We start from the raw sequence: 15,167 nt of genomic DNA, 5'->3' as shown, positions 1-15,167 counted from the left end.
TCAAGTCGTGTGACAGAAGTTCCGAGACGCACGTCGGTTGGCTTTTACCAGCTTTGATCTAACATTTATTAAACAACCCGACGCAAAAGGAGGCACGGAAGTTAAATATATTAGCTCAATTTAGGATTATCTATTTTAAGTTCAGCAATGTATCGACACAATAATCCGTATTATTCGTAGGATTTTTATGTGTTTATTTTTCCTCTGCGTTGCGTCCCCTTTAAGTGGTGTTGGGTGTAGGCTTCAAAGCTCAAAGGGAAGCCGAAGAGTCAAACTGTGGATAAATAGAAAGTGGATTGGAAGAAAAGCAGATAAACGGTACACTGAGAGCACCTCGTTACAACAGGTATGTTTCAAGTCATGTTAGCGTTAGATAATTCACTCTCTTTACAAGCCCCTCCGAGGAAGTCCTCGGCTTGTAACTTTTAAAATGAATGCGACCAAGAGTGAGTAGGATAAGTTTGAGTCACTCAGGTTTTCTTGTAGCTACAGCACTACAAGCACAGAGCAGCTCGTAGTTTGGGTGATAGGCGTCTTAACCTTTGGTGTCTGTAGCCTGGGACTCCGTTAGCTTCATCTGTTTACAGACACGCTGTTCAAGCCGCACCTAAACGAGGCTGTTACAGTTGCAGGTGTAGTTTCCTGTTTAAATGGTGCTCCTGTTTTTAAACTTGGTGGTTGTACGCGTTGTTAAATAGTACTGTAATACTATACTATAATGTTAAAAAGTACAAATAATCTCACAAATTTGTGTTTATAATCGATATTATCAATTTAGGCTCTTGTTTGAGTGTTATATCGTCTGTTATTCTGAGTATTCTGGTCCTGAGTTATTTTCAGACTCAGACGTGATTAAACTCAAGTTGAAAGTGAAATGCGGTTTAGCAGCGGTGGTGACTGAATATACTGTAGCTTTTCTAGCCTTAGTTTAACTTTGCTTTCAGAGTTCCCAGGACAAGTACACCTTCCTACATGAAGAAACTACTCGAACAAATATCTCACCTTTCACTTGTGGATGTTGTTATTTTAATTAGGATGTCTTTTTGTGTGGATGACTCAAGGTTATTATAGTTTAACTAAAACTGGTCTAGAAGACTGAGGGAAAGGATTTTAGTTCGCTAGAATAAAAATAAAGCCCAATTTTTATTTTTTAATTTTTTAAAAAGAAACCAACCGGAAACATGTACTTGCCAAAGTAATACAAATTATATAAATATCCAAGAAATCTCATGAATTTCATGAAAGATATTTAGCAGTTGTTTTAAGCCAGCCCTCATTTCTTAATATTTTACTTTCAATGAAGCCACTAAACACACACCCATGAATCTTTTCTTTCTTTAAATTGCCATTAGTGGTTCAGAATGTCATCAGCATGTATAAAGGAGGAGAGGAGAACGGTCCAATGGTGAATGTGTGCAGCCATCTGTAAAACACACTACTCTCTCATGGTTTGGGCTGCTTTTCAGCCAGTGCTGTTGGGGACCTTTTTAAAATTGATGGAATTATGAACACAGAAAAGTACCATCAGATTTTAATCCACTGGGCAGTGCCATCGGGAAAGGGCCTGATTGGCAACGCCTTTATTTTCCAGAATGACAGTAATCCCAAAAACACTGCCAATGCAGTAAAAGTATACCAGGGTAGAGAAACACACAGTAGAACACTATCAGTCATGGATTGGCCTCCCCAGAGCCCAGACCCCCAGTGTCATTTAAGCAGTGTGGGATCATCTTTATTTTTCTTCTTCTCTTATAAGAAAGAGGAACAAACTAGGTATCAATTATTCAAACCGTATATGCTCCTGTGTCCTGCATTTAATTATTTATGGGCTCCATTAACACCTGAGAAGGCAGCCATGCTGCGCGTTTAACTCTGAGCCCTTTGATGATCCAGGTCAGCGGGTCTGGAGGGCTGGATGCGGTCGTCATGGTGAAGGATGTTCCGGAAAGGCAAAAAGCGCCACAGCAGCAGCAGCTCGCAAAGCAGTGAGATCAGCACAAAGAGCAAGGTGGTTAACAACACAAGCATGCAGACACGTGTGTCTTTGCGTTTCATTAAGGCGGCGCTGTCTAATGTTTCTGTCTCACTGCAGTCTGTGGACTCCAGCTTGGGAGGACTCTCCAGATCGAGTACTGTTGCCAGCCTTGACACGGACTCCACCAAAAGCTCAGGTCAGCTTGACTTCCTGTTAAAATTTTGAAGCAGCCTCGCAGTTTAATTTTCTAACTGGTGTTTTTTTTGTTGTTGTTGTTTTTTGTCTATAGGGAACAACACATCTGAGACATGCGCTGAGTTTCGGGTGAAATATGTGGGTGCTATTGAGAAGTTAAAGTTTGACATGAGCAAGACCCTCCAGGAACCGCTGGACCTCATCAACTACATTGATGCTGCTCAGGTAAGAAGCTGGAGAAAGATCTGGGCACATTTTAACTTTAACCTTTCTCCTTGGAAACATGCTGTAATTATTCTGATATAAAACAGAGAAGGTACTGCAAATTTTGCTTCCTCTTCTCATAGCAAGATGGAAAGCTGCCATTTGTTCCCGGAGATGAGGAGATGGTTCTCGTAGTGTCCAAGTACGGCGTCAAGGTGGCGTCGCTGGACCAGTGTGTGAGTAGTAAAGGAATAGAAAGGTGGTACACAGTCATTTCGAAGAGTATCCCAAGAACGGAGGAACATTTTGGTGTCTAAACTACAACAACTGAGCTCCTCGGTTACCTGAATTTTAAAAAGAAGAGGTGATGCAACAGGGTGGTAAACATGCTCCTGCCCTCAATGCACTGAAAAATGTTGCTGGCATCAAATTCAAAGTGAGCGTGAATTCTGTGAATGTGCAGTGAAATTTCACACTTCCAACCTTTGATGTGATTTGATTTAACAGTTTAATTTTAACGTAATTTAACTTAAATTAAACATGGCACACAAATGATTTGCAAATCATTTTTGGAAACGGAGTTAACAAATTGAAAAAGACCCCTACTATGTGTTTTTGTTCTACACTCTCAGAATGTGCTGCATCGCCATCCTCTCTACCTGATCGTGCGTATGCTGTGCTACGATGACGGGCTAGGCGCGGGGAAGAACCTGCTGGCTCTGAAAACCACTGACACAGAGCAAGAAGAGTGCAGCATCTGGGTGTACCAGTGCAGCAGCTCAGTAAGTACGAAATGGAAGGTCTTTTACACGGTCACTGTGCGTTTCCTTTCCCTGATGCGTGACATCTGCTGTCTGTCTGAACAGGAGCAGGCGCAGTCCATCTGCAAAGTGTTGTCGGCCTCCTTCGACTGCGTTCTGACATCAGACAAGTCCAGAGGCTCCGAGTGAGAGTTGGGATGAGAGCGAAACATCTGCAAAACCAGCAACAGTTAGACAACCAGCATTGTTATTGGCAAAAATGTTGCACCTTTGCTTTCTTACCCTTCTGAGAGGTCATCTAAAGGGCAGATCTGATGGTGCGTAATCTTTGTTATTGATGGAAAAGTCTGGCGTGAGCTAGCTGTTGTTCCCCTTCCTGTAATCCATCCAGTTAAAACAGAACTGTGGTGAATTTTTCTGAGTCACTTCCCTGGAATTTGTTGTTTTTTTTGCCTTCTCACAATAAATATTAAAAGAAGGTGTAGTAAGGAGGCAAACGGTTGCATTAAATATAGCTTTGGGACACAATGCAGAGCTTTTATAAGTGTAACGTTAAGTGTATTTAATGTACGCAATGGTACTACATAGTGCTAAAACTTTGCTGGCATATGTTAATTCACGGAAGACAATCATCGGATTAACTGCTCGGTACACAGATGTGACAGCTGGCTTCAAGAGGAAATCACTCAAATCCCTCTTCAGGTTTTGAAACCCTGTGAGTGTTTTGTTTTCTAACAGCAGTATTGGTACAATAGTGGTCACTTTTTGACCAGAAGGAATGTTACAAATATCGCCTGACTTTTTGGACACATTGATCTTAATTTGTGGGATTTATTCATTTTTAAAGATTTACTTGAGCTTATTTTAAAATTTTCTTCTTTTTTTTTTTTAAACTCTTGGTACCAAAAGTGTGATTAGCTGGGAAAAAGTAAATTTTAACAGGCTGGTAGCGACACATGTAAGATTTTGTGGGACTTGTTTACAGTTGTGGTACTAACTTGACTTCACCTTGTGAAATAATACTTTGGTCCAGTTGAAAATGTGTGTGAAGAAGGAAAATAAAGACGTGGATCAGGTACAGCAGAGGAGCGTTTTCCTTTTCTTGAGTGCATTTGCCAGCAGAGGGAGCTCATGAGACATCATTTAACTCTTAGCTTGACAAGATTGTTTTTAAAATGCAGGTCACGAAATATGGTAATGGAAGAAAAAACACTTGCTGCTGGATCACAAACTGAAGAAGAAACACACCGACGCCTTGCACTATTTCAGATTTTATTGTTCCAGTTTGTTTGTTTTTCTCCGATTTACTTGCACAACAGAGTTAGGAGTCAATGCAGTGATTCACAGACTGTTAATGAGAATGATTTGAATAGTGTTTGTGTGTGTGCGTGCACACATTAGTATCTGTATTCATGTTTACAGCACACACACAGGCCCAGCTGAGGTTGTGTGACTGCTCATCACCACAGTGCATTAAAAGACATTTACTGCCCGGGTTAACCTGCTTTTTTTTTTTTTTTTTTTCCCCCCCTCCTTTTATTTTCAATATTTTACATTTAAATATCCACAAACAAAACCTGCTCTATTTACACAAACAGATTTAACAATCCAGTGAGTTAATAATCAACACGGTGGAGAGAGTGCGCATCAGCTACCACCCTCTCGCCATTCACAAATCCACAAAAGGCTCCGATTTCAGGTTAAATGCCTAAATATCAACAATATGAACAGAGAGAAAGTTGCTCTGCAACTAAAATGAAGTTAATTACACTATGTTTAATATTTATTTCACAATGCATTAGATAAACTTGTCTTAAAAGTACTATATGAGGCTTAAGCTGCAGGAAGGGTGTTCCCTCTCTATTTAGCTCATCTGTGAAGAAAAAGTCTCGAGGAAGCAACAAAAGTCACAGAGCTTACTCCCGCTTTTCATCTCATTCCCACGCTCTCATTTTTTTTGCTCCCTGTTATTTGAATATGCTTTCGTTTGCAGCTTATTTCCGTACAGACAAAACATGCACTCGCACATACAAGCACACGCTTCTATTCCTCTAATAAGGCAGATGACAGGCAGAGATGGCCTGAGGTGTCAGGACTCAGCATAAAGGTAATTACTGCCTGTTGCAGCTCCAGTCAGCACTGCATCAGGAGGAAGAAGAGGAGGAGGAGGAATAACTGGAGTGTTGCTTTTGAATATGACCCCCTGCCCCGCAGCTTAAATTGGGGCAGACAGTGTGCATGTGTGGGGGAAAGCCTTGCAGAGGATGCATGTTCCTATTACTCTATGCCGGCTCGGGAAAGTGGACTCTCCCAGGTGTGATGGGCTGGAGGCTATTTTAACATGCAGCATCCCCGTTCTCGATTGCCAGTCCGTCACTGAAATTGGGTCAGGGAAAGGCTCCCTTGGGTGCAACTTCCAGCATATTTTAAGGTTAACTTAGCACCATTAGAAAAACCTCCACACGGGAGGGCTACTACATATGTGGAAAGCTGCACCTAAAAGCAGGCATTTCAGAATTGCTCATGCACAGATATGGAATGTAAGCATGGGGACTAAGTTCACATTGACAGCTGTTAGTAAGTTAAAACACAACGCTGTGATCTTCTCAGTGCTGTCGCTTTAAGGACTGTCTGTATAATGGAGAAAATGGATGACAGGAATCCTGTACATACATGTCAACAAGGGAAAAGACAAGAAAAGTGCATTTATTGTGAGAGGACATTCACTACAATCATCTTTGTTTTGTTTTTCTTTTTTAACTGCAAGCATTAAAACCACAGAGTCTGATGAGTCCCCTGTGACACCCAGACTCGCTGGAGCAGCAGTGACGCTTGAACGAGCTCGCTCAAGACGCCAGCGAAGATGGTGATGATGGTGCCGATGACGTCGACTGCAAACACTGGGGCGATGGTGGATGTTTTGTCGGTGATAGTGGGACGTGTGATACTTCCCGAGTCCCGGATTTCAGTCGGCGATGAAGTGCACAAACGTAACGGGGAAGGCGCCTCTTCTCATTGGCTCGCCTTCGATGTGGCCCAGCTGCGAAGAGCAAAGACAGATGAGACGTGAGGTCGGAGGACGATATGAGGCAGCCATGACAAGAAAACAGAGGGGTTTAGTCTGTTTGGGTAGAAATGCTTAAATTATTTGAGTCAACTAAAGTATGCACAGACTTCATCTAAAAGATGGACATAGCCACGGGGAAGTCACCTACTGGCTGACTAAAGTTGTGTAGCCTCAGGCTGAGTGTTTGGACAAACACCTGGATCTGACTGAGCTGTATGCAATAAGACTTGAAGCGTTTACTGAGGTTAGAAATCAAATCAAATGAGCAACAGGGTTTGTTTTTGCACCTGTTTTGGCAATAAGCAGTGCTGCCTCCTGCTGGCCGTTATAAAACAATGCAGCTTTCAGGCACTTCAGCATTGGCTTCACTTTTTTAGAGCAGGAAGCTACGCCCATCTTTAACATACAGTCTACGACAGTACCAAACACCACAGAAAATGACAGAGTAGTTAAAAACAGGTGGGGAAGACTTTTCCAATATTTGTGATTTCAACCCATGTGATTCAGTTTTGAGATTTTAAATCCCAAAACTACTACTTACATACTTCATTGGCTTTTATTGGTGTATATTATAATGCTTGACACAAGTATACTGAGCTAAAAGTGTGAAAATGCACAAATACAGTCCCTCAGTGCTCACAGAGGGGGAAACGAGCATTTGTCATGTGTGCAAGTATCATCAGGATATACAGCAGGCAGCGTTAGAGGCTCTAAAGTGCTTGGATTTAGTTGATATACTTCTATATTTTCTGTGTTTGGCTCAGAATCTAAAAAATACATCTTCAGCTATATGAAAAATGAGCATGTATCCATGTAAATCAATCGGGATTTTGTCAAACAAAACTGAATCAACAGAAACACCATCTAAATCTGCAAAGAGTAATAAAAGGCTACGTCACAACAAACATGAGAGCTTTACACGTAAAAGACTTTCCCCTTTTAAATTACCTTGAGGATAAAGAAGACAGTACCTATTATCTCCATTAAAGACATTTTAAAGGTCGTCTATACCTGAAAGTAAAAAGCTAGGACATGTTTCTGCTCCGATAAAGTTAAATGAAACATGGCAAGTAACAACATCAAATGCTGATCAAAGCTTATCAGAGGAACTACATCAGAGATAAAAGTCACGTTTTAAACACTGTAAAGCATTCTTTCCTCATTATGCCGGTTTTCTAGAATATTTTCATAGGAAACAGACTTTATATAGTGTATGATAGACCCGTTTGTGCAGCCGCAGCTCTGTGTTGTTATTTGATATCTCAGACACAAAAAGAGTGATAATGTAGCTGGACATAGGACAGAGAGGAAGCATGGCAACGGGGTCCTCGGGGGGAAACTCTGGATCCATGGAGGGACACAAAGTGAGACTGACTAAATACGGTCATATCTGCAGGGGTGGCTCAGAGAAAACAAGTTGCAGCTGGTCAGCGTTCACACAAGGGGCTCCACAGAGGAAGCAGAAGCAGCAGCATTCGGAAAAAGAGGAGGGGGGAATGAGCTCATGGTTTATCAAAGTTACATCCATCAAAGAATGCTTAATATCTCAAATCTGAAAACACGTGCAAACATCCAAGATGCACAAAACAACTTGCACACCGAGTCTTCAACGTGACAGATACTGACCCACCACTCCTGGTCCTCCTCTCCGTCCACCACGATCACCTCGCCCTCGGAGAAGGTCAGCTCATCGGGGTTGTCGGCTACACAGTTGTACATGGCTTTCACTCGCTTTGGCCTCTGCTTCTGGGACACGGGAACAAGCACAGACACACACACAGGATTTCAAGGGCATTTGCGTTAATCTGTGGGATTTTACTTTTTAAATAGCAAACTAAGGCAAAGTTGACGAGAAGATGAGGTTTGTGAATCATCGCGGCACTGCATGGGATTGGACTGGCAAATACCAACAACTAGAAGCCAGCGAGGGGGATTAGTGTACAGACCATGCAAATGAAAGACGTGCACTCTTTTCTGGTTTTTCTAGTCAATTTCAAATCGCTTTGCAATATTAAAACGCTTAAAATGTGCTAACATGAAACACATAATGCCAGCAGTAGCCCTCTCACATGCAGAATAAGGCCAAATTATGGAGTCAGGCTGCAGAAGGGATTGAATTTACAAGCAAGCACTAGAATCACTGAAACAATAGGGAGGGGACTTACACAGCTCTACAAAGGCAGTAAGCCATGAATTAGGAAATAAGCTGCAGATGAGTCTGTACTGCAAACTGAATGAATATGCAAAGTAAAATCTGGATGATAATTAAAGGGGGTGGAGGGGTTAATTGAAAAAATAAAAATCAGGGACTCACTGGGTATGCTTTCCTCGGCATGGGGGCTGGAGGCAGAGACTGACCTATGGAGTTCTGAGGGCATCCTGGCAGTTCCTTAGCTGGAATGAAAAGGAAATTAGATCACGGTGACAACAAAACTTTCCACGTTTCCAGAGGAGAAACGGGATCTGAGCGAATACTCAAACAACTCACACACAATGTTACTCACATGCTCTTTCTTTAGATTCTGTTCGATTTAGGGGCCCTCTGCTGAAGCTTTTATCATTTCTGGAAATACAAAAAAGAAGGGAAAAAAAAAGAAGAGTGATAGTCGTACCAAGATGGAGAAAAGAGCTCTTGAGGAAGCTCAAAGGCATTTATCACAACACTATGAGGCCTGTGGGAAGGAAAAAGAAAGAAAAAAAAAAAAAAAAAAAAAAAAAGGACAAAAGGACGACTGTGGAGGAAAGTTATTACTTGTCTGGCTTGATGTGGAGCTTAGCCTAGAAGCTAAAGAAGCGTCTCTATCCACTTGGAAAGAAACGCCACAAAACAAGCAGCCAAAACAAGACACACGACCGCAGTGCACAATCTTCATGTGTATGTGTGAATGCATGAATATTTTTGTGTAGCTCAGAAAGCTCTAGTACATGTCGACACGCCTTTTACATCTAAGGAAATCTAAAACTTTGCTGTGCATAAATAAATGCGCCTTTATGTTCTTACCCTGCGGGAGATTTAGGTGGCACCGCCCGGGACCCCAGTGGCCCCTGACCTGACTTGCTCATGGAGTCAATCTTCATCGCAGTAGGAAGACCCAGAGCTGGAACACAGCAATCCTTTGCTTTAGCTCATTTGTTTACAGTGTGAAGAAAAATGTGACTAAGCTGATGTTGTGATGAGTCAGGAAGTCTGGTTTTAAAAAGATCAACTGATAAATTAAGGTCAGAAGAACCTTTGACATATGCATGTGGAAAGAAAAGAAAACTGAACGTGAGCTAAGTGCATGTGTCGATTATGTAAATGAAACATTTAACAGCTTTCTTCCAGTAAAATGTTTTATTAGACGCTGAGAAGAGCTGCGATCCAAACACATCTATAAAATGTCCACTACGTCTTATTAAATCACTTCACTGTAGCTCTGGTCAAGACTGAGAACGAGTTTCTATGCCTTAAAGGCAGCATTTAAGCGTGCACAAAACTGGGGCCATACCTCCAGTGGAAGTGAGCCTCATGGGCGGCGGCGGAGGATGCATGTTAGGGGGGTCTGAGGACGACCTCTGTCGGCCAGTCAGGTCTAAAGGACTGGGCTTCCAGGTGCTGGACGCTGAGCCTCCCGGGCCGGACAACTGGACTGGAGACGAGATGGGGAAAAAGGAGATGGGGGTTATTAAAATGAAAAAGAAGGGAGACTAAGAGAGAGCAGGGCTGTTTGCCAGAACCAGCGTCCACTAATGAAGTCAAGTCGTTTCCATTTCAGTGTAATTGAGAGCGACGGTTAATGAGGGCAATGAATGCCGAGGCTGAGAGCTGTGGGGACGTGAGGGGGGCGACACAGCTGGCTGTTCGTCCTCTGCTCTGTTGGCAGCACTCCAAACAGACACTAATGGTATTATAGGCCGACTGTGGCAAGTCACTAGATTTTATTTATTGATTTTTTTATTCATATCACTTCCTTATAGGCAGGCAAAGAGGCCAGCTTCAGAAGAAGTGAGGTTATCTGTGTTATCTGGAGAATGAGATCATTTTTTTCCATTCATATAAACCGTAACAGATTTATTAAATGCCTGCCGGTGTGTTTCGCTCACAGTGGTTTCTACCTACATTCGCCTTTATTTCTCCTGTCTGAGCTTACCCAGGTTCCTCGGGGGCAGAGGTGGAGCAGAGTTGGTGGTGGGCTGAGGGGGGTTTGTGTTGACTATGGTGCCGTAAGTCTCGTTGTTGACCAGGTTGGGCATGAAGAGGCGCTGCTTGTCCTTAGCTTCACGGCCGGCGGAGCCGAGGCCGGACTGTACGTGGTGGGAGTTACTGCTCGGAGTGTAACAGCTGACCGGTCGCTCGTCTCTCCGATGGGGGCTCGGCTGAGGGGAGGCATGCATGTGAGGATGTGAGCATTACAGTTACACAATGTGAGACAGGAGCACATCATATATGATTAACCTAGGTACCATGCACTTTACACATGCACCACAATCATGAACTTTTTATTGACATTACTTGACATAGGTGCACGTGAGCATTCATAGTGAAGTATGGCTGTCATGTGACTCCTGCACGCTCTGCGCAGGCAGCAATGTCCCAGTCATGGGACTTTGTCTTTGCCTTTTAATAAAGCTTCTCACTAATCTTCTAGCATTACTTTGAATGATTATTTTAGTATTTAGGAGATTTCTCATTTGGCTACAACACTTCAACAAAGGCAACAACACAACAAAAATAAAATTAAAACATGGTTATTCCCCCCCAAAAATTGAACCAGTTTCAATTATCTGATGAGTTTTCAATAATGAACTCAGGTCCAATCAAATCTAAGTGGCAACTTTCAGGGTTTGAAAAATCAAGCCAGCGCCAAAACTGCAGTTCCTCGAATGGCCACTTGAGGCAGGTTAACTCCTGCATTAAAATGCACCATTTCTCCTCCTAGATATATATAAAGCTCCTGTGTTAAAATTCAGCCTTGAAAACAACATGTTTAACTATCAATAATTAAACTTGTCCAAAATCCAATCACATTCAATCATTTCAGGCAGCAAGAATGACAAAGCGCATTAAAAAGCACAAAGGAAATAAGGAGTTTAGTGTTTAATTTAAGGAGATTGTATTTAGTGGAAACAAAATAAAATAAACCTCTTGCAGAAATTCAGAGCTCTTCAGGTTGTTTTTCACAGCAGCCTCACTACAAAGCTGATTTGATCTCTCTCTCAAGCGTTAGTCGTTTTCATCCCTTTCATGTTTGTTTGTTTGTTTGTCTCTTTATCACTTTTTTAAAACTTTTTTTGTCTTGAAATCTTTAAAAAAAAAAAAAAAAAAAAAAGGAACTATTACTATTCACAAAAGCATCCCTCACCTTCTCATCCAGATCCTCGTCGCTCTCATCCAGGTCTTCGTGCTGCAGGCACCATTCATACTCGACGTGGACGTGGGCGTTGAATTTTCCTGCCAGTGCTTGGTTCAGCTGTAAACACATACGTACGGAAACGCAAATGACTGACAGCTCTTACATTTCACGAAGCGACGATGTGCTTGCAGGATTAAGCCAAGTCTAAACATAGTAAGCTCACCAGCTCCTCACACTGTAGGTGTTTGAGCCTTCGAGCGATATCCAGCGGTGTCTCCCCGGCCTCATTAGCTAGAAGGCAAAACAACAGACACATATAATCACTGTTGTACTCACAAGCCACATGAGCACAAACACACGGCCCATTTTCTCCCTTTCCTGTCACTGTGACAAGACAAATGTATAATTAAACCGTTTCCCACACCGAGCATCTCTCTGGTGTCTCTCTGTGCTCCGTCTCCATTCATTTGTTATCTGGCTGTTTTGTTTGATTTCAGAGCAGAGCAGAGCAGAAAGATAAGTGCTGTGAGAAAAAGTTGCCACGGCTTGTTTTCTGGGAACCAAGTGTGAGATGAAGATAGGCCACCAGAGAAAACAAACTCCCGGACTCAAAAGTCTCACTCAAAAGCAACTTTATAAATACGAGCAGCTTTCATGTATTAAGCACACTGTTATGAAGAAATTCCATTGCAGTGGCCTCTATATAATGTGCAAAAGTCTTGAGCCACCCCTCATTTCTTTATATTTTACTAGTAAATAGGTGCAGCAATAAGAACATTGCCATGCTGATTAGAAGTTTTTCCTATGGTATTGCACGCAAGTGACTTTTCTATATTCAGTTCTGACCAGATCACAAAGCATGACGCCATGTTTTACACTCACTGTGCCCCTCATGGTCTCCTCCACACAAACTGATGATTTTATCATTTCATTACTATATAAGATCTATTTTCATTGATTCTTTAGTCCAGTTCTTGCATAATACGGCACACCTCAGCCTTTTCTCTCAGTTTCCCTTCCTTAAGAATGGCTTCTGACACCACTTCAGACCTAAAATCAATTCTTTGCCAAGTCGTATGTTATATGTAGGCAGAAAAAAATGGTTCATCCCTTAAGTTAGGTGCTTTTTTTTTTTTTTAAAGCTCGAATGATTCAGAAGTCAGTGTTAAGTGGCTTAACACACAAAAAAATAATACTCTGAAAATGATCAAGTACAAGGAGTGGATTGAAAATGATAGAAAATTGTCCTAAAAGGCCCTTTTTGACAATTTTAGAAAGCTTTGGAGAGCTAGTGCTTAAACCAGTTAATATTACAACTATAAGAAAGTCTAACTCCTTGAAATCCAAATATCAAGAAATGAGGGGGGGCTTCAGACTTTTGCACAGTGCAGTAATGTGCAATTTAAACTGTACTGTGATCAAGTTTAATCTGCAAAATTGGTTTTTTTTTGTGCTTGTGATTCCTGATTAAAATGACCGGTGTCTCACGCTGTCAGAAAAATGTAAAGGACTAAATGTACAGGGAGAGAAATAGATGGACATGGAAACACCCAAAGCACAATTACCTCAAAACTGTAATTACAATATTTCAGTCCTTGCACTTTGTTAGCTGCTGCAGAAAAAGAACAATGGACTGTTGATGCACTGCGGCTGTGCTGTTTGTTTCTGGTGTTTTTCCTTACCAATCTCTATGGAGGCTTTCCCCCGCAGCAGCAGCTTCAGACATTCACTGTTGTCAGTCAGGCAGCAGTAGTGCAGCGCTGTGCTGCCTTTGGCTGTCTGCTTATCCAAATTTAAACTTCCAGGGAAGAGAAACAAAGAGGGGAAAAACTTTAAATCCCAACACAGAGGATATAAAATCCAGCTTTCTTCTGTCCTGCCTCAGTGCTCCATAAGACCAGGGAGTAGTTTTGCCAATACAAACACTTTCTGTAAAATTGTGTTTTTAGCACGCAAACCACAGCAAAACAAAGCTCTATTGTTGTTTTTAATGCATCATTGTTATTATTATGCAAATAGTTTCTGTCCATAGAGAAAAGAGAGTTAACAGAAAAAAAGTGGATGTCAAGAAACCAGCAGGACTGAAAATAAGCTTTTGGTCTTTTTATGATGGTCCGACAGACCATCTCAGCATATTGATTTCTGGTTGCCTTCAGTGCTGTGTTTACCTGTTCTGAGTGAGGAAGTCGACGATGTGAAGGGACGTTCTGTCCACTAGCCTCACCGCTAGATGAAGAGCCGTCTCTCCTTGTTCCTGAAATAAAACGATCAAGCATTTGCATGAAATCTCTGGAACGTGTGGTGGATTTCAGGTTCATGGAAGGAGATAGAGAGCAATAATAATGCCACAGATTATTATAAATAGGAGGAGAAACGGTACGCAGGAAAATGTTAACATATGTTGTGCACTGACATGCCCGTTGGCCAGAGGAATGGGCTCCATGAGGTCCACCCCCTCAGCGTAGACTTGGATGAGGGAGAAGATGTCTCGGGCCTTCACTGCGTCGCACAGCGTGTGAAGCCGCGACATCGCATCCGGACACTTCTTCTTGGCGAAACGTTTCTCCGTGTATTTGGCTGTGATGAAGTCTTTCCTCGCCTGCCTGGGGGAGAACACGAGGACACAGATGCTCTTAGCATGTCATCTTGGAATATGCCCGTGCCATCAGGGAAGAAAAAAATCCATTGATGGAAAAACTAATCTGCTGTCTTCATTTTTTTAATCTTGCTGAACCTGGAACTTATCAGCTCTAGCAGCTGAAGTGACCCCAGATCATCACTCTGGCCCTTGTAGGGTGGACGCCAGGCATAAAGGGTGCAAGACCATATCTTCCTCTCTTCTTACCTCAATGTACCCATCACTCTGGAACAGGCTAAATCTGGAGTAATCAGATCACACAACCTTTTTCTATTGCTCCAGAGCTGAATCTCACACTGAAACCCTTTTCTCCGATTAGTCTCACTGGCAAGTGGTTTTCTTAAGGCTATCCAGCTGCTTAGCCCCAAACCCTTGAGTCCTCTTTGCACCGTGCATGTGGAAATGCTCTTATTTTCACTATCATTAACAAGAGCCATGAATTCTGCTAATGTTTAGCGATCTACGACCATCCAATCAAAAGTTAGAATCATTCAAGATTTTCTTCCCCCCAATCACACTTCTTCCCTCAAGACAACACCTCAACACTACCTTTCCAGGTTTCAATAATGCATTAAACTGTTCTTTCAGAAGTCGCCTTAATTGTTCTCACTCTGAGGATCAAAAACAGCTTTTGTGATTATGATAAAAAGTTGATCAGATTTCAGATTCTTTTCTTAGTTTTTTTTTTAAAACAGAAGAGATAATCAATAAAAACATGTCAAACTTGTTACTTAAAATGCGTTAAAGGGTCACATAAAAGGATCGCAAATCGATGTGTAGAGTGTAAACTGAGATCAGTGAGGAGACGGGAGCAGCAGAAGAGCTATGGAGGTGAGGTGAGGGGATAGAGGAAGAATGGAGTGTGAGGGGGTGACTTACATGTCACTGGCCGGGTTGGGTTTCACCACGTTTTCAGCGCTTAAACAAGCCTCCATGATTTCATTAAAGCCTACATTCCCCACATTCTTGGCCAGCTGTGGAACACGAAAACACA

The 15,167-nt window shown here is 42.1% G+C and overlaps 2 protein-coding genes across 3 annotated transcripts in view; one reads left to right on the top strand and one right to left on the bottom strand.

Moving 5' to 3' along the window:
• The first annotated feature begins 196 nt into the window (after positions 1-196).
• On the top strand, positions 197-4,218 carry itgb1bp1 (integrin beta 1 binding protein 1). The gene is made up of 7 exons (XM_080870408.1): positions 197-346; positions 1,894-2,008; positions 2,093-2,171; positions 2,265-2,395; positions 2,518-2,610; positions 3,007-3,156; positions 3,241-4,218. Exons 2-7 carry the CDS (start codon positions 1,937-1,939, stop codon positions 3,322-3,324), a joined length of 609 nt encoding a protein of 202 aa, XP_080726534.1. The 5' UTR covers positions 197-346; positions 1,894-1,936; the 3' UTR covers positions 3,325-4,218.
• Positions 4,219-4,361: 143 nt separating this feature from the next.
• The window catches only part of asap2a (ArfGAP with SH3 domain, ankyrin repeat and PH domain 2a), a 57,195-nt gene continuing 46,389 nt past the window's right edge, over positions 4,362-15,167 (bottom strand). Inside the window, exons 16-28 of one of the 2 annotated variants that reach the window (XM_080870404.1) lie at positions 15,053-15,147; positions 13,949-14,138; positions 13,704-13,789; positions 13,218-13,333; positions 11,759-11,826; positions 11,545-11,652; positions 10,333-10,558; positions 9,691-9,831; positions 9,204-9,300; positions 8,707-8,765; positions 8,517-8,596; positions 7,829-7,945; positions 4,362-6,175 (exon numbers count right to left, since the gene is read on the bottom strand). In XM_080870404.1, the coding sequence (XP_080726530.1) occupies positions 6,101-6,175; positions 7,829-7,945; positions 8,517-8,596; positions 8,707-8,765; positions 9,204-9,300; positions 9,691-9,831; positions 10,333-10,558; positions 11,545-11,652; positions 11,759-11,826; positions 13,218-13,333; positions 13,704-13,789; positions 13,949-14,138; positions 15,053-15,147 (1,458 nt within the window). In that variant the 3' untranslated portion in view covers positions 4,362-6,100. Of the gene's footprint in view, positions 6,176-7,828; positions 7,949-8,516; positions 8,597-8,706; positions 8,766-9,203; positions 9,301-9,690; positions 9,832-10,332; positions 10,559-11,544; positions 11,653-11,758; positions 11,827-13,217; positions 13,334-13,703; positions 13,790-13,948; positions 14,139-15,052; positions 15,148-15,167 lie in introns of both variants that reach the window. The other variant, XM_080870403.1, reaches the window with a different exon arrangement.

This window comes from Rhamphochromis sp. 'chilingali', assembly GCF_963969265.1.
Source record: "Rhamphochromis sp. 'chilingali' genome assembly, chromosome: 21".
In the NCBI taxonomy this organism is placed as follows: Eukaryota; Metazoa; Chordata; class Actinopteri; order Cichliformes; family Cichlidae; genus Rhamphochromis; species Rhamphochromis sp. 'chilingali'.
This window is presented reverse-complemented; position numbering and strand designations above follow the sequence as displayed.

Bases quoted from the DNA above. Each gene is read 5' to 3' on its own strand.
- itgb1bp1 (XM_080870408.1), top strand. From the start codon at position 1,937: ATGTTCCGGAAAGGCAAAAAGCGCCACAGCAGCAGCAGCTCGCAAAGC. The intron at 2,611-3,006 runs GTGAGTAGTAAA...CTACACTCTCAG, and splicing joins TGGCGTCGCTGGACCAGTGT to AATGTGCTGCATCGCCATCC. The intron at 3,157-3,240 runs GTAAGTACGAAA...CTGTCTGAACAG, and splicing joins TGTACCAGTGCAGCAGCTCA to GAGCAGGCGCAGTCCATCTG.